This window comes from Sparus aurata, chromosome 2, assembly GCF_900880675.1.
Source record: "Sparus aurata chromosome 2, fSpaAur1.1, whole genome shotgun sequence".
In the NCBI taxonomy this organism is placed as follows: Eukaryota; Metazoa; Chordata; class Actinopteri; order Spariformes; family Sparidae; genus Sparus; species Sparus aurata.
The window spans coordinates 12,830,500-12,845,951 of NC_044188.1; the positions used below are offsets into that span (position 1 = coordinate 12,830,500).

General features: G+C 37.8%; 1 protein-coding gene across 1 annotated transcript; it reads right to left on the reverse strand.

The window, feature by feature from the left end:
- Positions 1-8,810: 8,810 nt before the first annotated feature.
- LOC115572255 (extracellular calcium-sensing receptor-like) lies at positions 8,811-12,794 on the reverse strand. Its single transcript, XM_030402147.1, has 6 exons — positions 12,568-12,794; positions 12,086-12,377; positions 11,119-11,913; positions 10,736-10,963; positions 10,482-10,605; positions 8,811-9,728 (listed from the first exon to the last, which is right to left on the reverse strand). Exons 1-6 carry the CDS (start codon positions 12,792-12,794, stop codon positions 8,815-8,817), a joined length of 2,580 nt encoding a protein of 859 aa, XP_030258007.1. The 3' UTR covers positions 8,811-8,814.
- Between the last annotated feature and the right edge of the window lie 2,658 nt (positions 12,795-15,452).

A 15,452-nucleotide genomic window follows, 5' to 3' on the forward strand; every position in this document is an offset into this window, starting at 1 on the left:
TATGAAATATGAACGAATATGAAAGAATATGAACATGAAAGAATAATTAAAAAAGAAATGGCAAGGGGTGCTCTAACTTGCTAGTAAGGAGTAACATGCCAAATTGTATATCAAAAATATATAGAAATACGAGGAAACACAGTTAGTTATAAACCATACACCTAAATCACATCGTTTGGAAACCACATATAATGCATTATTAGATCATTATGTATATACTTAGACTGATATACCAAATTATGTTCTGATTAGACACCAACTAGGTGAATTTCATATACATATGCAATAAAAAATCAAATGCAATGCCAAAATAAAAATATATTCATCAGACCCTACCCTTACTACCAAATAATACCATAGACACTACACTTAATGCGACCAACATGGACCTAAAATGGCTTAATTAAACCACGCAGACTGTCATTTGACAAATATAGTGCCATACTGCCAATGGTCAAACAAGGAACATAGCTCAGAGGATGGTACGTTTATTTGTGCTCCATGTTACCTACATTAGTTCATGTTATTACAGGGTAGTGTGTTGCTGTTTACCACCTTGTTAGTGCCTTATTAGACTTTCATCAAGGTTTATTAGTGACATTGCAATAAAGCCGTTCAGCAAATTACAGCCTGTGTTCTGTAGTTAAAAGATCGTAGGTCCATGTTGGTAGCATTAACTGTGGTGTCTGTTATAATTTGGTAGTAGGGATAAAGTAGCATCTTATTAATATACTTTGGAAATTATATGTGATTTTGCATTTGATGTCTTATTGAATACTGTTTTAATGTGTAATATATGTAGTGTGTTGTATTCTGTTATTTCAATATGCTATGGTAAGGAAATGATGTATATTGGAAAAATCGACAGCATTACAATTCATGTCCTCAGTGAAATAAAGGTAGATGTCTATTTGACAGTCTGGTATGCAAATTATTGTGTGAGGACAGAAAATGCCTTTGCCACCTTATCAAGTTTTCAGGATGATTTTGGTGCTCCCTTCCCCATCATGTTCTTTTTTGTATTATTCTCTGGTTTCAGTAAAATAATGTAGCATTTTGGAGTGAAAATACAAATGAGCAGTCCAAAACTTGAAGCCAGAATAGCAAATATCTCCACAGCAACACTAAACTTCCCAGGAGAGCTTACATACACTGGGATAAAAGTGATCCATACTGCACAGAATATCAGCATGCTAAAGGTGATAAATTTGGCTTCATTGAAATTATCAGGCAGTTTCCGAGCCAGAAAAGCAAGAATAAAACACAACATAGCCAGAAGTCCTATGTACCCAAGTACAGCCCAAAAGCCTACAGCTGAGCCCAGAGCGCCCTCTAAGATGATTTTGTTCTTGAATATTTTAAAATTCTTAAAGGGAAAAGGAGGAGAAATTGTTAACCAGAGGATACAAATGATGACTTGTATAAGAGTGAAACCCAGGACACTGAGTTTCTGCTGTGCAGGCCCAAACTATTTCATCACATCACTACCTGGGAGTGTGGCCCTGAAGGCCATTAGCACTACTGTTGTTTTTCCAAGAACACAAGAGATACAGAGGACAAAGGTGATGCCGAATGCTTCGGTCGCAGCATGCAGGTCCACTCAGAGGGCCGGCCGATGAAGGTCAGAGAACACAGGAAACACAGAGTCAAGGGGAAGAGCAGCAGGAAGCTCAGCTCAGAGTTGTTGGCTGTGACAACAGGAGTTTGTCTGTATCTGAAGAAAATGAACACCACAAAAGTAGTCATGCATGTTCCAAAGAGAGAAGCTGCAGTGAGCAGTGCTCCCATAATCTCTTCATATGAGAGAAACTCTGCCTCCTTCTGTACACAGGCATCTCTTCTCTCATTTGACCAGAAGTCAGGGTGGCATCCCACACACGTGACAGAATCTGAAAACAATGATAATGAATCAGTGTGCCAAAAAGAATTATTTCAGATGTGTCTTCATTTAATTCAAGAAGGTTTTGAGACAAGCAGCACCCTCCTTCTGACCGACAAAATGATATGTGAAAAAATTGCCCGTCATACTGGTGTTAAATGGAACATACCTGTTCAAGTTATCTGCACACTGAATTTTATGTTTGTTCATGGTATTTCCTAGTGGAAGCATGTATGCACAGAACAACAGGGGGCCAGAGAGAGCTGAGCTGAGATCATGAATAAAAAAAAATGAAAAATCTCAAAAAATTCTCTATTAGTTATAGATTTGCTTCAATGAAGGAAGTTTTGCTAGTTAGACATCAACAGAAACCTGTTTTAAATTCATATGATATTTTTGATAAGTCATAGATGAATAAAAAAACAAAGACAGAAAATACTTTTTTACTATGAAAACAGTCATTTACAAAACTTATCTCAAATTTAAAAGTCATAAACATTTTTATTGTAATAACTAATGATTTTGAAAATGAAATATGTATATAATATATATAATATAAACATATTGTCAAAATAAAACATACAATATTAGCATATAATAAAACAATAAATACATATCTATCTCTATCTCTCTTTAATAATTTAATATAATGATATTAGGTTTATTCTAACAACTATTGATTTAGAAAAGAAAAACATTTTAAAATGTTTTTTTTATGTTAATATTGTGGTTTTCAAAAAAAAAAAAAAAAAAACTGTCAATGTCAATACATTTTTAACAGTTTCAGAGTATGTCACAACCTCAATGGATCAGATTAAAGCTATCTTCATGCTGAGGTGGCGGGAACATACTGTCAGCCTATTTGTAATAGGAATATGCTGATAATTGTTTTCTTTCTACTGTTTGGTGCAGATAGATTTTAAACAGTAGCAACATATTATTACTTTCATAATTATGTTATTAATTAAAAATGTCTGGGTTTATGAGTCATATTGGATGTAGCAGATAACACACTGCTGCTGAGCTGAAAATTGATACTGTTGCAATCTTTTCAATTTTCTCTCATATGATAAAAAATAATGAAGGTTAAGTCATATAAAATACCTTTGTGTTACAATCACACTGGGGTGTTAACATTGATGGGCATTTCCGAGACTGCATGAATTTAGGTTGCTGATTAAAGGCTTATGTATCAGTATTTTTTGAGGACATTTATATTGATCTATTGACTTCTGAAGGCATATTTTTCGTGTTGCTTAGAATAGGCATGTGCACATGACAATTTATACGTTAATGTTTGGTCTTGCATGAAATATTACTTCACCTGTGACGTTACTTATTTCTCCCTCAGCACATCTTAAACAGTCAAAGCAGCAGACAGGTTTTCCTTTCTGCAGAACCTTGCGAGTTCCTGGTAGACATTTCTCACTGCAAACTGACAAAGGCACCTGTATGAACAAAGAGACAATGAAACTTTGAAAATGTTCTGATTTTGCGAGAATCAATCATTAATTTTGAGCATTAACAGACATTGTAATGAAGCGACAGCCGAAAACGAATGAATTAATTATTAATTAATTAGAGACTTATTTTGCAGAGTCAGCTGTTTCTCTGCAGGTAAAGATGCATCATAAAGACCAACTCTGACAAAGTCCACCATACTATTTTCGCTTGGCTGCCAGTTTATTATTTCATACTTTGCTGCTGGGTCTCCATTCTCATCAAAGTAAACTTCATCTCCTTCCTTTGCTGTGAACCAAATCTTTCTTATGTGCTGTAAAAACTAAGAAGATATACATCAACGTAGATCAATATCAGACAAATGTCTCGGCAACATAAGTGACTGCAACATTTTTTCACATATAACAACATCAGGTCTTTGGTGTTCAACTCACCGTGAATGGATCTAGCTGCACCTTGTTGTTACATGTTTCATTACAGCTTAGAATATTATGAAGTGAATGGGCCATAGCATACACTCCTTTATAAGGATGGTAAAAGAGAGGCATGAGTGTCATATCAGTATATGTGTATTTCACTTCAGTCACATCTTCATGTCCAGTACATTCTTTCTGATTTTCTACTGATGAATTTAATTGTTTGACTTTACAGCTAAATAATGTCTCCCAAAACTCTGTAAACAATTCATTACTTGATGAATTGAGGGGCTTCACATCCAAAATGAACTCTCTCATGCCACATGTGCACTGGGGATGAATAAGCCTATAGCACCATCCAGAATATGATGCCTATCATGGGCTGCAGTTTGGAAATCAAAGAGCCAGCTCTCAGTGCCCACCCACTAGTACCCAGTCAAGTTGTGGTGAGACAATTCCTGTAATATCAAAAATAAATCTGCGCCGAGGAGGAAAGTGACAATCACCTTTGAAGTAGAAGCCTTGATAATGTCAACTATCTGTCGTATTTTCTCAGGTGGATCTGTTAGAAAGACAGAAACAGAGTACTCCAGACAGATACCCAGCTGCTGGGCAGTTTCTATAAATGTGGCCATGCCATTATTACCATAATCATCATTTGTTCTAATAGCTCCAACCCAAGTCCAACCAAAGTACTTGACCAACTGTGCCAGGGCTCTGCTCTGGTAGTCATCACTGGGTATTGTTCTGAGGAATGATGGATACTTGGTTTTATCACTTAGACAGGCACAAGTAGCCATGTGGCCAATCTAAAAGACAGAATAAATTATATCCCCAGATGATAAAACATTCACACTGCTGTATATGATGTTTCTTGGACTGGCTGGGAGATTTCAGAATAATAATCAGATTTTTTTATATTTAATTTATTCTTACCCACCAGTAGTATATGAAAGGATCCAAGAACAGTAGATATTGCCATGCCCGTAGAAGAAGCTGTTCCCACTATATTAGCCTGCACTTGGGTACATGTTGTGTCAGAGGATGTAAATGCCACTTCATCTCTAGTAACAGAGGCCAGTGCAACCCTCACACCCCTGGCAATTGTTATGCCCCAGTCTAGGGGGCCTAGGACACAACATGAAAAAGCCCAATCTTCCCCAAGTCCCAAGTGGCCACAAACAATGATTTGGTTGAATACTAAGAAAAAGGTTTTATTTACAAAAAAAGTTAAAGTGACAACAATAGATAATGATATATATAAACTGAGCTATAGGCTTCAGGGTGGACTAAGGCCAAAATAACAAACAAAAGATTCCTGTCTAGGAAATAATAAACCTTACCTAACCAAACTTAAGAAGAAACAAATGACACAAGATTTACCTCCCTAACTAAATAAACAGGAAAAAACAATGTTAACAAAACTGGCAGTCCACCCTTACTACTCAAAGAAACTAAACTACTCAAAAGGATTACAAAGCTGAACTGAAGTGTGGCCGGTTGGGAGATGAGGAGGATGAGGAATGCCTGCTGCCATCAGACGTCCGCCATCTTGGCTCTTTATAAACCAGGTAGTTTTCAGCCTGCAGCCAATCAAGAGCCAGGGCCTGGAACCACTCCACCAATCATGGCACGGCTATGGCACACACCTATTTGCATAAACGATTGAAAGCAGAAAAAAAAAACACAGGGCACACACACACAGCACATTGGCTAAAAAATTACTGCAGTCATAACACAATGTAGGCACAATTATCATATACCTTGTAGCCCAGAGAGATGCCAGGCAGTATGTGTGTGCTGTTATTAATCACCTTTATGGCAAAGAGCATAGCCTGGGCATACTGGAACCCTCTAAAATTCAAGCTGGATGCAGACAGTTATAAATAGTTGCAAATGCAACCATGTGAACTGTTAAACAAAAACATAGTAAATAATAATATTAAATATTTTGAAAGATTGTTTACACATAGGGAATATTACTCATTTTGAAACGTTTTTGTTAATCTATTCTGATAGGTATTTCATAATATTTTTCATTCTAATTTACCTGGCATATTGCAGTGGTTTTGGTTCGTTCATGTAGGTGTCCTGTTTGGCTTCCCACCTGCTATGGAAAGTGAAGAATCCCCCCAACATAATGTCCCCATCCTTAGAAAGCAGCGGGTTTTCTGGATCCCCTCACCGCCTGCACACTGACTCCTGAGCTTGAGAGAAAGATATCACCAACAACAGCTGTAAGAGTGCCAAACCCTGTTCTGTCCACTGCTGGGTGAACATCATACCATCTAACAGAGCTACACCACTAGGCAACATCACATGTACCCCAAAGTAAATCAAACGTTTGCAATGATACTTATACATTTTGGAGCAAACAAAAAAAAAAAAAGTGAATTGGGAGGAGGGTAGAGAGGTGGTGACTGGACAGAAAAACAGTAGACATTAGGGTTGTTTGAAATATCTATACTCTAAATATTCAGTTTTTCTATAGACAGTACGGAGCCCCAGACATGAGATGGTCCAAAAAAATAATTTAATTGTGGCCACAATATAGCAATAACATGCGCACAAAATACTAATTTGTGGCCATGAAATACTAATGCATGGCCACAAAATACTAAATTGTGGCCACAAAATAGTAATTTGTGGCCACAAAGTAGGTATAATGTGCGCTCGAAATACTAATTAATAATACTAGTGCATTGCCCATAGGAAGTATGTATTCCTATAGGAAATTAGTTTTTTCATGGATGGCCAAATGAGGCTGTGTTTGAAGGTGAGACATCAGGGATATAATTGGCTTTGGCTGTGATTGTTTTTTGACTATTTTTGACTTTGCCATTATATTTCACCTTAAACACTATTTACCTTTCCTTTCTTGGTGTCATTATTTTCAACACAACCTCACATGTGTGACTGTACAGTTATTATTTCATTTTGACACACGTATTAACACAATGGACCTAAAATCACAAAAAAACATAAAATCCGAGTAGGAAAAAGTTAGAGTTTTTACTGTGAAAACCACAAATATGTTTAATAAACCATTTTTCATTACTTATAATGCAAATATAAATTGTTGTTTGCTAAAGTTGTGCATACGTTTTTGAAATTTACAAAGGTATATGTAATTATTTACATTTAAATGCAGGCAATGCCTCAGGCTCAGGGCTCCCTCAGCTCTCCTGCATGCTCCACATTCAGCAGTCTCCTCGTTGTTTTGACTCACAAAACAAAAAAAACTCTCCACTACACACTAAACACACTACACCAAACACTACACAACACACTAACTATACACTCCAAACACGCTAAATGTCACAAATCTCTCAACTCTCAAAACTTGCTATCTGTTGCTGTCTCTATCACTCTTTTGCCGCTGTCCCTCCCACAACTTCCGCCTGTTCCTCAGCAACCAATTCACGTGCTTTGCCATATAATTTTGTGATTGGTTGGTGTGGTGCCTTTTTCCACCAATAGGAACGTGTTTTTTTTGCTTGCAAACACTTCCTGCTTGCGGACACTTTCGTGAGAAAAGCCAGTTTTTACTGTTTCTTCCTGCACCAAACGCACAGCAAACGTAACGGCAATGTTTGCGAAAAAGCGTGGCAGACATTATTTTATCGTAAATCCGGTTTTGGACGCGCCAGCGCATCCGCTGACTCAGGGGGTGGGGCGTGATGGTGGGCTCTGCAGTGATTGGCTCTGGTCCGCAAGTGGCTATGGTGGCTGTGACTGACAATGCTAGCAGAATTCGTAAATCATTTAAGAAATAATTTATTAACGGTATCATGGTAGTCCAAACAAATCCGATGTTGCACACCCTTATACCATGCAGCAGCCATGTTTAAAATCTCAGGTCAGTCTGATCCTGATCTGCAGAGATATTTGAGGCACACACACACACACACACACACACACACACAGAGAGAGACGCACAGACAGACAGACAAAGATTCCTTGCTTTTATAGAGAGATTTATATCATTCCTGGACAGCTGTGTAAGCAAATCGAGCACACCGTAACTAGAAACTGCAATAGCCAACGTGATGCCCTTATGGTATGTGTCTTTTCTTATACTGTTCTAGTCAATATCTTGTAACCCCGCATTTAGGCAGTTATTTAATTAGGCCTATGATCGATACTTTGTTACAACAGGTAGCTGCTGACGTCTCACCCGACTTACAAACTTTTTATCCTCATCCTGTTACTACGCGTTATTTTGTTGTGCAGCAGCTCCTGCAGACACAAATGACTTCATCATTTCTGGACAGCTGGGTAAGCAAATCGAGCACACCTTGTCTATAAAACTGCAATAGCCTATGTGATGTCCTTAAGGTGAGTGTCTTTTCTTATTCTATAATAAACTCATAAACTCATTTATGTCAAATTCTATACCTTTATGTAAACCTCTCGCAAACAAAACAAGAAGCTATTGAAAGGAATAAACAAGTCTTAAAAATGCATACTTCTTTCATTTTCATACTTTTGAGAGTTGTCTGAAAAGTGTTTTCCTCCCCTTCGCAAAATGAAAAGATACCTCCAATAACAAGGTCACTATCTTGGGCAAATTAAACTAGTTGTGTGCAATCAAAACTCCCCTACATCATTTGAAGAACCAAAACAAGCAGCAATCACAACAGCATACCTTTGCTCTGCATTTGAGGCCATGCAATCAGGTCTACAGCTCATTTCAGGGCAAGCTGAAGACATTTTTGTCTGTTTTTTGTTTTTTTTCTTTCATCACAATTTGAACAACAGTGTTTGTAGCTGCGGAGTCAACAATGAATTCTGGTTCAGGATCGCAAATGTATCTGTATTTAATTATTTTTATTAGATGATATAAATGTATATTATATTGTATTCCATTTTCTCAGTATCTCAGTATTTTATGTCATGAAGGAAACTATACATAGTGAAACATTCTCGAGTAATACAATCCAATTACTCAATAAAATGAATGAAGATATTTACTTGACAGTCTGGTTAACAAATTGTTGTGGAAATAATGCTAATGGTGCTAGAATGTCTGAGCCAACATATCATTTTAAGGAAGATTCATGAAGATTTTGGTGCTCCCTTCCCCATCATGTTCTTTTTTGTATTCTTCTCTGGTTTTAGTAAGATAATATAACATTTTGGAATAAAAATACAAATGAGCAGTCCAAAACTTGAAGCCAGAATAGCAAATATCTCCACAGCTACACTGAACTTACCAGGAGAGCTGACATACGCTGGGATAAAAGTAATCCATACTGCACAGAATATCAGCATGCTAAAGGTGATAAATTTGGCTTCATTAAAATTATCAGGCAATTTCCGAGCCAGAAAAGCAAGAATAAAGCACAATATGGCCAAAAGTCCTATGTACCCAAGTACAGCCCAAAAGCCTGCAGCTGAGCCCAGAGCACACTCTAAGATGATTTTGTCCTTGAATGTTTTAAAATTCTTAAAAGGAAAAGGAGGAGAAATTGTTAACCAGAGGATACAAATGATTACTTGTATAAGAGTAAAACCCAGAACACTGAGTTTCTGCTGTGCAGGCCCAAACCATTTCATCACATCACTACCTGGGAGTGTGGCCCTGAAGGCCATTAACACCACTATTGTTTTCCCCAGAACACAAGAGATACACAGGACAAAGGTGATGCCAAATGCTGTGTGTCGAAGCATGCAGGACCACTCAGAGGGTCGGCCGATGAAGGTCAGCGAACACAAGAAACACAGAGTCAAGGAGAAGAGCAGCAGGAAGCTCAGCTCAGAGTTGTTGGCCCTGACAACAGGAGTCTGTCTGTATCTGAAGAAAATGAACGCCACAACAGCAGTCATGCATGTTCCAAAGAGAGATGCTGCAGTGAGCAGTGCTCCCATAATCTCTTCATATGAGAGAAACTCTGCCTCCTTCTTTACACAGGCATCTCTTCTCTCATTTGACCAGAACTCAGGGTCACATTGCACACAGGTGACAGAATCTGTAAAATAATAAAGAGACAATTGTTTGGATTGTATGTTGTCCTTGCTTTGCGCGTGTATTGTATCTTTCCTATACCTATAGACACTGCGTGATTACCAGATAATTTATGAGTAATTGTACGATACATTTTTCAATACAAAACAATATGCTTTACATGGAAGAAAGAGGATCAAAACATATTTAAGTACCAAGGCAAATAAATTAGAAATAAAGTAGAAAAAAATAACTCACTGTAATGATAAAATAACAATACTTATACAACAGATAAGAAATGTTGGAATTTAAACAGAAGAAGAATTCATAAAAGTTTTGAGAAGTGATTTTAAAAAAATGTCACTGATTCTGCAGTACTCTGACCTTTAGGCAGGGTACAAAAAGGCCCTGCTATAAAAGGTTGTTTTCTCTAAGTCTTGGGGGTGGGAATCGCCAGCAGAACCCTGAGGATTAAGCTGGCTGTTAACCAATGAAGAGCAACTATAACAAGGGTGATTTAATCTTTATTTCTGTTTTTGTTAAAAGATGAGCAACTGCATTTTGTACCAGCAGAGAGTGTGAGATCGTTTGATGGCTCAAACCTGAATACAAGTAGTCACAACAATCTAACAAATCTTAATTTGAAGAATGCATGACCATCTCAAGATCACTGGGGAAATACATGAGTTTTTAAATGCTCTTTAGTTGATAAAAAACAATGCAATTGAACGTGGTGACATGCACAATTGTGTTTCCTCCAGAATGAAATTTACCACACCTGTGTTGTTGCTGATTTCTCCCTCTGCACATCTTAAACAGTCATAGCAGCAGACAGGCTTTCCTTTCTGCAGAACCTTACGAGTTCCTGGGGGACATTTCTCACTGCAAACTGACAAAGGCACCTGCATGAACAAATAGACAAGAAGAAGGAAAAAAATACACAGGTATTAACTTTGATAAGATGTTGTTTTGTAATAATCGATTATTGATTCAATGTATTGAAACCAAAAATTATGATATAGTAACAATTACCTCTGGTGAGTTCTGTGCCCAAATTAAAGGCTTACTTTGCAGATTCAGCTGTTTGTCTGCAGGTAAAGATGTATCATGAAGGCCAACTGAGACAAAGTCCACAATGCCATTTTCTCTTGGCTGCCAGTTTATTATTTCATACTTTCCTGATGGGTCTCCATTCTCATTAAAATAGACCTCATCTCCTGTCTTTGTTTTGAACCGAATCTTCCTTATGTGCTGTAAAATCTAAGAAGATGCATATAAATGTAGATCATCATCTGACAAATGTCTCAACAGTAGACTAGATTGACTCCAACTATTTACTTTTCTTAAAATAAAAGGTTATTTATTTATTTATTTTTTTGGCTTAACTATAATTGAAGTTTTGGTGTTCAACTCACCATGAATGGATCTAGCTGCACCTTGTTGTCACATGTTTTATTACACTTCAGAATATTATGAAGCGCATGGGCCACCGCATACACTCCTTTGTAGACATTGTAAAACAAAGACATGAGTGACATGTCAGTGTATGTGTTTTGCACTCCACTCAGATCTTCATGTCCAGTACATTCTCTCTGATTCCCTGTGGCTGACTCTGACTTCTTGAACTTACAGCTAAATACATTCTCCCAAAACTCTGCAAACAATTCATGACTAGATGAATTGAGTGGCTTTACATCCAACATGAAATCTCTCATGCCACTGACATTAACTTTTGGGATGGACAGGCCTATGGCTCCGTCCAGAATGCGATGCTTATCCCGGGTTGCAGTTTGGGAATCAGAGATCCAGCTCTCACTGCCTACCCACTGGTATCCAGTCAAGTTGTGGTTAGACAACTCTTGTAGTATCATGTACAAATCCGTGAGCGAGAGGAAAGTGACAATCACTTTGGATGTGGAAGCCTTGATAATGTCAATTATTTGTTGTATTTTATGTAGTGGATCTGTCCTAAAGACAGACACAGAGTACTCCAGACAGATACCCAGCTGCTGGGCAGTTTCTGTAAATATGGCCATGCCATTATTACCATAATCATCATTTGTTCTAATAGCTCCAACCCAAGTCCAACCAAAGTATTTCACTAAATGGGCCATGGCTCTGCTCTGGTAGTAGTCACTGGGTATTGTTCTGAGGAATGATGGGTACTTGGTTTTATCACTGAGACAAGCACAACTTGCAATATGGCCGATCTAAAAGACAAAATAAATAATATCTCAAGATGATATATAAGATAACACATTTACACTGCACCCTACAATTGTTGTTATGAAACAAAAACAATAACCTGTTCTATGTCTAACTGGACGAAAAACTCAATAATAATCTGATTTGTACACTTTAATCTTCACCAATTTTACCCACCATTGAGATGTAAAAGGGTCCAAGCACTGTAGCTATTGCCATGCAAGGAGAGGAAGAGGTCCCTACCATTATTGCTTGTATTTGGGCAGCTCTGTTACATGCAGAGGGTGCAAATGTTATTTCATTATCTGTAACAGATGCCAGTGCAACCCTCACACCTCTGGCAATGGAGCCACAACCATCATACAATTTATAACCCAGAGAGATGCCAGGCAGTAAGTCTGTACTGTTATTAATCTCCTCTATGGCAAAGAGCATAGCCTGGGCATACTGGAACCCTCTGAAATTCAAGCTGAATGCAGACAGTTATAAATAGTTGCAATCACAACCACGCTGAACTTGAAATAAAATGAAAGCATTTCTTGGCTTTAAGACACACAAAGAACATTTCCCACTTTAAATCTCATTTTGACAACTTGCATTTTTTATCTGCACTTACTCAGTATCAGTCACTTGATATTTACATTGGTTAAAACAATTACCTGGTGCATTGCAGTGGCTTTGGTTTGTGCATGTAGTTTTCCATTCTGTCATTCCACTTGCTGTGAAAATTGAAGACTCCCCCCAACATAATGTTCCCATCCTTGGATAGCAGAGGGTTCTCTGGATCCCCTCTGCGCCTGCATCTCGACTCCTCAGCCTGAGATAAAGATGCTACTAATAACACCTGTAAGAGTGCCCAACCCTTCTCTTGCTTCTGGGTGGACATTGTCACTCCTGAGAACATTTCACCACCGGGTTGCATCACATGTACCTCAATGTAAATCAGAGGTTCTCACAAGTACTTATACATTTTGGGACAGAAAAAAAACAAAAAAACACACACACACAAAACAGAATTATTACACAATTCTTCAAAGATGTCTCCTTCTCATGTGTATTTTTTACATTAAGCAAGTGCAGTTCATACTTGATTTTATAGGTTCAATTCAAATACTAAAAAAATAATTGCAGGATTAAAGTGATGTGAAAAAATAGATTTGAAGCGCTGAGTGCAATGCCGGCAACACAAGAGTATTTTTTTTAAATGCATTAACTATTCTATTTTGTTTTTAGGTAACATTTAGGTGGAGTGCAACAAGATATGCACTTAGAAAAAAATCACCTTGTAAAATTAATATGGCTATTGTATCATCACAATTACATGTTAGTGTGTACTTATTTCCACTCCAAGCAGACAGAGAGCAGTACTAGTATTGATCTGAGAAATGTCCATGTCTATCTGATTAATTACAGACTTCCTTTCAGTTCTGCTTTGATCTCCATTCACTCTTCATCTTAGAAATGCTCTCATATGTTCATCAATTAGTTCCAAACTTTATGGGCCCTATTTAGATGGTCTGTAGTGCATGGTCTAAAGCAGTGGTCTCCAACCACCGGGCCACAGACTGGTACCATTCCGTGGTTCGTTTGGTACCGGGCCGCAGAGAAACAAATAAGTTATTTTATTTCCGTTATATTGACGATCACACTCTGCTAGTTGTTTTATTTTGAAAAATGTATTCTCTTTTAATAACATCTGTCTGTTCCCCTTGACGCGCTTGACACATACACATACACAACTGCTAGAGACTGCAAATGACTGTGGCCTTAAAGGGATAGTTAGTTTTTTTTAAAGTGGGGTCATATAAAGTACATATCTATAGTTGGTCTGTTCCCTACTGTAATTGCCAATTAGCGCAGCCTCAGTTTGGAGAAGTAGAGAGCCGCTCCAGCCCAGACGTTCAGCTTTGTACTGCAGTGAACAGAGTCCAGATACAAAGCGAATTTTAAGCACCTAAAACAAGGCCCATCTAAAAAAATCTATATCAGTTCAAGTGTATGTTATATAGAGAAAATTCACACCGCTTTACATCGCTGTGAGACCGCCCTTTCTTTTGGCACTACATTTTCTCAACCATAGAACCTCCATATCCCTACCGCTGAAACTCTGACCCAAACAGGTGATCTGCAAGCGGCGAAATACAGTGCAAGGCCCAGTTGCGCTAATGCATAGCTCACTTTACAATAGAAATCCGGCAAAGCTAGCAGACGTTTGATGCCTCGAACAATGTGCTGGGACGCTATTTGTAATGTTGCTGAAGTTTGGTGCTGTTCTGAGCATTATTTGTGGCTATGAGTGGCTTTTTGATGGAGTTTCTTGCTGGGGGCATATACTGTAATGTATTGTTATCATGCGGTCTTTTCTGAGGTTGCTAAATCTACATAAGCTAGCGGTCGGAAAACTTGATCTTTCGAGGGGGGGTCTTACTTGGTGTCACGGTGTATTGGACTATGGATTAAATTTACGCCGGAATATCCCTTTAAGGTAGGCTGCTCTGCATTCTGGGACAGCATCCCTGCGTTGTCTTTAGAGTCTTTGCTTATGTAAATTTATGTAAATGCTGACATATCTATTTATTTTGGGGAAAAGGATTAGTGGTGCTAATGATCGTCACTGGTGTTACTAACTAGAACAATAACACCAATGACAGTAACACCAGTGACATATCGACAGACAAGATGGCCGATTCAAGATGGTGGACATTGCAGGCAATACTACACTTCTTAACTTATAAATATATCAGCTAATCATACAATTTGATAAATTATTTTAATCAAATGTCCTTTCCCCTTACTATAAACTCTACAACACCGGTGACACATTTTAAGTCCTCACATGAAATTACTAGTTCATTCTTAAAATTGTCAACATATGAAGAGAAGGTCCTGACTTGCCATGTGCTCTTCAAAATGGACACGCCTCCAATGACCTCTTGACCAAAGAAGATGTTTGCAGGGATGCAGCTTTTTTTTTCAAAATAAAGGTTTTTACAAATAGTAATACTAGTGACATGAAATCAAGGGACAGCTATTTTTTGTAATCTATTTTAAAAAACATTAATATCAAAAATATGTCACTAAACCATGACTCCTTACCCAAGGGACAAGCCAAATTCACGGCGCTAACCATGTGATTTAAGATGTATATAAAAAAATGTGCATTATAACTGTCTTATGTATTGTTTAATAAGAAGAACACACTTCAATTACAACAAAATGTGCATATTTTGTGTCATTGTTTAAGACTTTTAAATGTTTTTCCTGGTGAATAATGCAGGGACAGGAAAGCTACCATTTTCATAGAATGACCCTGGTGCCTTTTTCCACCAATAGGGAAGGGGGTGTCACATGTTGTATTGCTTGCAAACACTTCCTGCTTGCAGACACTTTAGTGAGAAAAGCCCATTTTTATCGTTTCTTCCTGCACCAAACGCACAGCAAACGTGATGGCAATGTTAGGGAAAAAGCGTGGCGTACATTATTTATCGTAAGTCCAGTTTTACTTGGCAACACAACACAATTTAAAAACTGGAATATAGTTTCA

Excerpts from the sequence above, each read along its gene's own strand:
- LOC115572255 (XM_030402147.1), bottom strand. The coding sequence starts at position 12,794 with ATGTCCACCCAGAAGCAAGAGAAGGGTTGGGCACTCTTACAGGTGTTA. Across the intron at positions 12,378-12,567 it reads AAGCCACTGCAATGCACCAG|CTTGAATTTCAGAGGGTTCC; the intron begins GTAATTGTTTTA and ends GTCTGCATTCAG. Across the intron at positions 10,964-11,118 it reads TGCAGCTAGATCCATTCATG|ATTTTACAGCACATAAGGAA; the intron begins GTGAGTTGAACA and ends GCATCTTCTTAG.